The sequence below is a fragment of the Monopterus albus genome, unplaced genomic scaffold (genome assembly GCF_001952655.1).
Source record: "Monopterus albus unplaced genomic scaffold, M_albus_1.0 scaffold141.1, whole genome shotgun sequence".
In the NCBI taxonomy this organism is placed as follows: domain Eukaryota; kingdom Metazoa; phylum Chordata; class Actinopteri; order Synbranchiformes; family Synbranchidae; genus Monopterus; species Monopterus albus.
This window is the reverse complement of record NW_018128021.1, coordinates 217,916-226,601: the sequence shown is the minus strand read 5'-3', so window position 1 is coordinate 226,601 and position 8,686 is coordinate 217,916. Positions and strand designations below refer to the sequence as shown.

Sequence of the window (8,686 nt, the reverse complement as noted above, 5' to 3'; positions counted from 1 at the left end):
GAGGCAAAGGGCTGCGGCATGCGCAGCGGCATACAGAAAGAGGACGTCGCTGAGCTCCCATCCCCACTACTACATACACTAAAACATTGTATGGGCACAAGCTGAACCACTGCATTACTTGTCTGAACCTGTGACATCACCATATCTGACCAGCGGTCTGCTGCACCCACAGCCTGTACCAGAGAATCAAATGTAAACAAAAAGGTTTTTTTTCCTCCCTTTTCCACTTTCAGCCATGCAGAAGATAAACTGCACCATAACCCCTATGGGAACTATCGCTCCCTGAGGAAAGCTCTCTAAAGCAACATAGTCCTGCAAATCCTGCAGAATTTCTGGATAACAAATCTAGAACTACGCAAAAATCCAAAGACAGATTCAAAAGCATATACAGCGATGCATATGCAGAGAGGAAGCGAAAAACCTTGTGTTAATAATGGTACAATAGCACAAGACACAAAAGCTAACTCATTAGAACAGATAATATTCAGACACTGTTAATTCTATTTGTTTCCCTAATTGGATGTAGCACAGAAGAGACAAATTTTACTCATTAATTAAAAGACGAGAGCAAACCACTGACAAGCACACACACACAGGCTGTATCAACCGTTTACAAATCTACACTGCTCTGTTTTTTCCTGTCACCCTAATGCAACAGTTTTTTCTATCTTTTAAATGGGATGGGGTTGAGCTGAGGAGAGGGGGGGGAGAGAGTTAGGAAGCCTTGGGTGGGCTGCATAGTTGAAATGAAGGGAAGCAAGAGAAGAAGAGAAATCAACAGTGTGAGCAAGGCCTCATCCTGCTCTCACTGTGCCATAATCCAATCACTTCTAAGACAATGCTGCATTCAAGTGTAAATAAAACTGCGCTTATTATGCCCTACTGTCCGGTATGAACAGGGAGAGGAGGGAAATGGAAAGAAGTAGACAAGGAGGGACACACACACACACACACTGATACAAACATAAAAACAAGCCCATCAGGCCGCCTCCTTCACAGTGAAGAGCCTCATCATCTCCAGAAAAGCCAACTTTCACCAAATGTAGCCCCGGGCTTTATATTAAAAATGCATATCAAAGCAAAGAAAAGTGCACGTGAGAGATGCTAACTAAATAAATTAGCATATCTAAGTACAAACCACCTTCCTCTCCTGAATGAGAAGTGAGGACAGAATTTAATAATAAAGCAGAGCCAAATGCAATTGAATAAATAAAATAAATAAGACAAGTAGGAAAAACATAGCTTCCAGTGGCACAGTTTTGTAGCCACATAAATTTTGTGCATGTATTCAAAACTCCTTTTGGACTGTGAAACTGGACTCCTTTCAGTGTGACATGGTAATTAGTGCTGAAGAAATGAACATTTCACAACAAGGCTTTTAGATCATGACTGCAGTGTATACATTTTCACCTCAGTAGTTTCACTTTCTACAAATAATATTTCCACTAAAGCACAGTGAAGTGCACACACACACAGACACACGCACATGTATGTTTCCATAACATGCAGTCACTATTAAAATCACTTCTCAGTGCAGACACAGCTCTGGTAGCAAAAGGAAAAAAGTAAACTCTCTCCTGCTCTTGACAAATTCAGCCCAGCAGTTAGGTAGCTATAATAAAAGTTCACTGGTCTTACAAAAGTGAAATATAACCCCTAAAAACATAAATACCTAATGAGATACTTTGTTCAAATTACTCCGAGATAAATAACTTGTCATGGAACATTTTTTGTTTATTGCTGCTGCTGATTTGTTTTAATGGCATATCTAATTTTCTAATTATCAAAATATTTCTCACAAGTGGACCTGATGACAAAGCTGGTATCTGAGTACTGGAGGCATCACTGGAAATTGGCTTGAGTATCAACCATCTGCCATGAAACTAAACAGCCTAGTTTGTCTAATCTCTACAATATAAACAACAGCATGCCTCATTTCTACACTTGTGTTAGAGGACCACAATATTACTGTTCTGACCGTTTCACAAACCAGCATCGGTATCTTAGGTGGAGTTACGTTGTTCTTCACCTTGTGCAATGCGCTGCGTGGCCCTGTAAAGGCAGCGGGCTTTCAAAGGGGATCCACTGCTATTAGGCCTATAGCCAGACCCAACAGATGTCGCGCAGTGACTTTGCATAACACTTAAATCTACTTTAATTCCTAATAGGCTTGGCCTTGTGCTGCACAGATATTAACTAGTCACTTTGTTTTGTGGCGGAGGCGCAGCCCCCCCCCCCCCCCCCCCACACACACACACACACAAACATTAGCTTTATCACAGGCATGCAAGAAGCAATAATTCACAAATCAGCTCAATAATACACTGTCAGCTCGATCCATATAGCGGACAGAGCCTGCGTTTAATACACCGAAAATGCACGATTTAAACCAGGGAATCGATCTTCAAATTTAAAGCTACTGTATTTCAGGTGCATGTAATTGAATTCAGCGTTATGGAGCCTCTGGCCATAAAAACGGGGAGCAGAGGAGAAAGCCACTACAGAGCAAGCCACACGGCAATCAATACGAAACAATTAAACTCATTAACATCAACAGCAATGGAAGGCCTCCAGACGAACCATCACATGCCTTGTGAACTTGACATTGATGGTAAGCCTTTGGTTGTGAGATCAGTTTCAATAGGCTACCACTTTCTCCACCTCTGCAGCAAAATTCACAGCTTTACGCACAGGCCGTAGCCAGCTCCCACAGCCCCAAATATAAAGCCCTTTTCTTTTTAAATATTGGCCTGAAGCTAGGGCTTACCGCTGATACCCTGCTTTAACATTAAACCTGCGTAACAGATAATTGCCTCACTTTTTTTTTTCTCTTCCAGCGTGCAACTCTCCATAACGCATAGCAGCGACTTAGCACGCGCACGCGCACCCTCTAATACACACACGCACTCACTCAAACCCCGAGCACACAAACAAGCACGGACGCATTATGCACACATGACTGCCCCTAATCAAAAGACTAAAACAATAACTCAGTCCATTGTATCACGTCTAGCTTATGACCTCAGAGCATCGATTGGCAGATTTTCCTTGCAGACCAGTGCACGCTGTGTTTGCTCATGGCACAGCAGGGTCACACACTGAGCAGAGGCTAAGTAACCCAAAAGTTGCATTAGGATAAACATCAAAATAGTCGATTGTTCATATGCTGTGACTTCTAAAAAAAATGTTATCTACTCAAGTGCTCTCTATCACCGGCATAGAAGCATGCAGACAAAGACAGCACACCGCCTTATGAATATAACAACAGCGGTTTTACTTACGTGATCTGCGAGGTTAGTCGATGATCCCGAGAGTTCTTCGTGATCTGATTTTGAGCTGCCATCCCGTTCGTCAATAACTAGGTCTATTGGCATTTTTCCTTTCAAACAACTGATGTACCGGTGACAAAAATTGTCGCAGAGCTCATGCACCTGGAAAAGGGGGGAAAGAAAACACCTTTTTTCAGGATGGGAAAGCTTTTCAGCTAGTCCAAGAATAACTCCAATTATGGGGCATCGTCGGCGGCAAGGAAACAATAGTGAATTTGTTGCGGTGCTTATTATTCTCCTGAGACTGAAGCAACAAGTTGAACGACAAAAAAATAAACAACATGCTGTAAGCTGGCGAAAAAGATGCGCAGCTGAAAGTAAATCTGGGCATCAATAAGGATGTGCAACGTGAGCAAAGAGGCACCAACACATTTGATCAATATTCAGTTCAGCTGCACAAAGAATTAATTTTTTTTTTATTTTTAAATATGTGTTAATAACCACGGTGTTGCACTGAATATGAAAGCACGTTTAATAAAAATCAGTTACATTAAAATAAATGTTTGTGCACCACAGGTTGGGCAAGTTTTTAAAACAATATTTACCTTTTCTAATTCCAAGAGGTGAAACCGTAATACTTGTATGGCTTGTATCATCTGAAACAAAAGAAAACAACTACAAGTCATATGACAAAATTTAGGTGATTCATCATTATATTACACTTGTGTAAGGATATTTATTATATGATAGGCCTAGTACGTCCGCTATAGAGGAAAACTAGAGACAAGCAGGAGCAGTGTATTTGGTTTAGCTCTGACATAAAGCTGCATCCCAGTCTAATAAGTCAGTACACTGGTCAGCTGGGTCAATTAGATGGAAGACCAAATAATGACAGTGGCCAGTGTGGTCACACGGCTGCGCTCCAAAGCTGATCTGATGTCTGTGCGGAAGTTTAAATCATACGTTCACTTATTTACTGTGTGATGCTGCGGACACTCCAGAGTAGCCCAGAACAAGACAGAGTACAACCTCACCGAGGCAGCGGTTACTGAGACAGAGAAGTCAAAATGTGCGCTTACCAAATTGTCCAACTCTGGATTTGATGAAAATAAAGGTTTTTCTGCTCGGACCTAAAATAATACACCAGAAAATCAAAGTTAGTTTGGTATGAAATGCGCTGGATGGGTTCTATTTTCAACCTGGAATGTAAACTGACAATGCAGTTTTAGATTTCAAAAATGAGTCCGCTTCTGTTAAGGATACACTTCACAGAGAACACACACTATTACTCAGTCTTATCGATGCAAAGTGTTATTGCAAAACATATGAAGCAGACAGGAAACTATGTGCCATGACGCAGCTACAGGATCCAAAATATGCAATTTTTTTTTTTAATATTTCAAAAATGACCTGTTTGGCAAAGACTGCAATGTCCTCATTGAAGGAGTCTGAGGAGCAGACATCGCCGCCTGCTACGCCGGGCTCCCTCGGAGTACACGTCGCCAACTCGCACTTCTCGAAAACCAGTGCGAGCAGTGGGAATAAAGGGTGACTGCAAGAGGGGAAACAGCCTGAGTACAAGCAGCACACAGCCCACTGCAAAAAATGTCCAGCCAGCCTACATTTCTGTCGGCTCTCTCACCCTAAAAGCATTACTTATCTTAACGCAAGTTTTAAAAACGGCACCGCTGGATGCGACAATCACACCTTTATTTTTCAGTCTATACTTGTTATATACACCTCTACTACTGCAACTGACCGCAAATATAACAGAGAGCACCTACAACAAGATCGTTCTTTGTAGACGTAGTTTCGAGTTAAAACCAAGATTACGCATGTGTTTTTGGGTATTTCACTTTCAGAGAATGAAGGACTAAGCTCGACATGATATTTATCGACTTGTTGAGACTGACATTTCTTGCAGTGCAAACTAAAAACGGCTGAAAAGTCAACAAAACACTACAAAAAACATGAATGACCCATACAACAGTGAGCAATGCGATTTTAGAGAAGTTACACAGAGTGCAAAAATAACTTCAAATCAGATATTTTCTCACTTACACTACAGACACACCGTGGCACCAAAGACTAATATTTCTTCCTTAATAGGTCTGTAGCTTTAAAAGTGATGCAGATGTGATTAAAAATGTATGTAATGTAACTTCCAGTCGGTCAACGACGTGAGACAAATGATCACTAAAATACATATACTAAATTTAAAATGTAATTTCACTACAAAGTGTTACAACAAGCTGACTTCCCACAACTGTCATCAGTATCTAAAAACGCTTAATAATAAATTTAGTGAATCTAAAAATAAAGGTAAACTCTATTCCACATATAAAACAGCGAGTAAAAGAGGTGAAGTGAATTTACTCTCCATACACATCCACTGTGGATTATCGCACTGTTTGTGTATCTGTGTCAGTGAGCAATATCTGAAAGCATTTAAAAAGTTTTGTAATATTCAGTAGGAACGTCTAAATACTGGAGAATAATCGCACCATAGTTTAGTTGTGTCAACGCGCTCCGTGTGTGTATGTTACTGCAAACAGCATTTGAAAACAGCTGACAAGTTTTTGCAGGCAGAACGTTGAAATGAGTCGAGACTTCTTTAAGGATAAATAAATATTAAAGCCAACTTTATAACATGGAGCAAATGTTATGCTGATGAACAGTGTTTTCATGATATTTCCATGCAGTGACTTTCTGACTTGGACTGTGCACAGTGAGCTTCCATATTATTTTATGGCTCGTATTTCAAGCCCAAGGCTTATTCTTATTTACTGCAGTCTTGACGATGCCTTCTACAACGTGTATAAAATTACAAGTCCCCTGAACAACAAGCGAGCTCCAGAATTACGGTCAGTGCTGCACAAACCACTATTTAAATGTGGTGGGAGAGAAACTCCTGCAAAACAAACTTATATAGAAAAGCTGAAAACTCTGAAAAAATATATGCATGTGGTTCAGTGCAAACCTTACCCATAAATTTGATCTTTATCCCTCTTTAAAACGTCGTTGACAGCAGAGCCCATGCTGGTGGGCATAACGTTTGGATGAGGAGCGTGGGCTCCGTAGTGCTGGCTGGCGTGCAGCGGCGGTCCGTGGTTCAGGTGGTGAACCTGGGGAAGCGGCCGGGGAGCGTGCGGGTCCCCGTACATCGACGCAGGGACACCGTCCATCCCACCGTAATGGGCCAGCTCATCGTACTGGGAATAAAATCAGAGCAAAAGTCAGCGGACTGCCCGGTTACTTTGAAAACAGATGTGAAAAGTACAAAAAGCATGTTGTCTCATTTAGAGTATACGCAAAGCAAAAAAAAAACTAATAAGCTTTTGCTTTGAAAATGGGCTGCAGCGAGGACAGGAAGTGTTAAGCAGCTGATAAACGGTTTGTCATTACCAAAAACATTATATCTTTAGGTGCTCCTCGTAACAGAGTTTGGTTGAGTGAAAAGAGCGAATTAGTTTGGAGTCTCCTGTGAAACTGCTCCACGACTGTGGTGGAGGCTGTCGGTAAAAGCAGAGGCTGTCACTTTGCTTGAAGAGTAAGGGCGCTGCAAAAATGTCAGATACAGCGGCTTTGATATGAATACTTTGTAAATTCGCCACCACCGACAAGAGGTTGGCGATACGAGGGCCTCCCTACAGTGGATTTGAACAGGTAAGTGTAGGAGATTTAAAACCTACCCTTTGCGCCATCAGGCTGCGCTCCAAGAAACTCCTGAATCTGTCGTATATTTAATATCCCAGTCCCGGTTAGAAAGTGATTTAGTGGCAAGATTCCTTTTTCAACCAACTTTGCGAATTATCCTATTCGCCAGTGTGGTTCAGCTGAAATCGTAGCATCGGAGAGTTTTGCAATTTTTCTTGTTTTCCCTGTTTCCTCGAAAAAAAAAGAAAAAAATGCGGCAAAGTGAAGGTTACAATCGGCCCATCAACAACCTGCATGTAACTAAACTGTCGTGTCTCATGGCTTTTTGCCACTCCAGCTGTCAATCAAAGCCAGAGGTTGTCAAGGTAATGAATGAATGACGGTTGGTGATGATGTTCAAGAGAAGGACGAATCTTTTTAGTCCGTTTTCATCCCGCAAGTCCGCGTCTCCTTTAATGCCTCCAGATCGCTATCTTGTTTTATTATCACTGTAAAAAAGAGAAAAAAAGCAGTAGAAATTAAGAGATTGCGATTCAGATCTTTCCCCTCTTTCTCCCGTAGGTATTTCGTCTATTTGGCGAGACTGAGATGAGTGAGTGTCAGCGAGTGTTGGCAGGTTGGCTGCTAGCTTGCTTATAGAAACAGAGTCAGTTCGCAGCGCTGAGCGGTGGGCGAATGAAATGACGGATCCCGGAAGTAGTGGTGGCCATAGCCAGTCCTACGGCAGCTCCAGAAAAGAGAGAGGAGAGACCAAATCTTGTGATATGCAGAGTATATGCGAGGCACAGGGACGGCTTCAACTCCACATTGGGGGTAAAACCAAACCAGCACAGCTCAAACTCCCACCCAAATCCTCTTCGCCGAGAAGAGTTCTAAAGAGAAAGCAGAAGAAGAGGAAGGTTTACTAGTGCTGACACTGCTGCAAATGCTCTAAGTTATATTAAACACAACAGTAAACACAACACTGAACTAGATAGTATGAATTATGATTGGGACTTTTTAAAAAGTCGATCTAAAGCAGAATTACGCATGGCACATATAAAGCTTTTACGCACGGTATATGGAGATTAACAAATATTTCAACTTTCATCCGTCCTTAAGTAAAACAAAAGATTTTAAAGCATCTTCAGTGAAAATTACCAGGACATCTTATGACTGTTAAGTTTAATGTATGAGCATCGTGCTTACTTGTTATCTGTTTTATGGTTATAAGCCGATGAGCCTGCGTAATATCTCAGTAATGCCTCGTAATCTTACAGCTAATTATTGCTCTGGTCTTTTTTAGCAAATTAAACGCCATGCAGCCAACCTCTAAGCTGAGAATGAACTTTTCCAAGAGGAATAAAGCTTATGTGGAGAAAGTAATTTTGTATGATTCTTTCGTTCAGTCCCTTCCCTTAATAGAAATCCATGCCTTACCTCAGAGTAGTCAATTATCAGAGCGCCCCAAGATCATCAATCATGTGAGGAGATTGAAGTTTAGAGGAGGAGCAACGCTCCGGACATCGATTGCAGTGCAGCCGTTTTTGGAGCCTGAGCACATTTACGCACAAAACAGAAGCAGGCCATCTACCCCCCTTAATATTTAGCTCCATCAGTGCTAATATGGCATCATGGATGTATTGCTAGGTTCTCACATAAAGGCTCCATTTATGGCTCCGTGACATTTTTGATGGTGGAAATTAATTATTCACAGGTTAGGATCAAGGTAGACAAGCTCACAGAGATGGGCTGTGGCTACCTTTGGAGGGTCAATAAAC

General features: G+C 41.6%; 1 protein-coding gene across 6 annotated transcripts in view; it reads right to left on the bottom strand.

The window, feature by feature from the left end:
* Positions 1-8,420, bottom strand: part of meis2a (Meis homeobox 2a) — an 84,658-nt gene extending 76,238 nt beyond the window's left edge. For 2 of the 6 annotated variants that reach the window (XM_020613986.1, XM_020613983.1), the window contains exons 1-7: positions 8,346-8,420; positions 6,962-7,798; positions 6,255-6,481; positions 4,680-4,821; positions 4,349-4,399; positions 3,875-3,925; positions 3,282-3,431 (exon numbers count right to left, since the gene is read on the bottom strand). In XM_020613986.1, coding sequence (XP_020469642.1) covers positions 3,282-3,431; positions 3,875-3,925; positions 4,349-4,399; positions 4,680-4,821; positions 6,255-6,481; positions 6,962-6,973 — 633 coding nt within the window. In that variant the 5' untranslated portion in view covers positions 6,974-7,798; positions 8,346-8,420. Of the gene's footprint in view, positions 1-3,281; positions 3,432-3,874; positions 3,926-4,348; positions 4,400-4,679; positions 4,822-6,254; positions 6,482-6,674; positions 6,842-6,961; positions 7,799-8,345 lie in introns of those variants that run through there. The other 4 variants (XM_020613981.1, XM_020613984.1, XM_020613982.1 and 1 more) reach the window with 4 other exon arrangements.
* Positions 8,421-8,686: the final 266 nt, after the last annotated feature.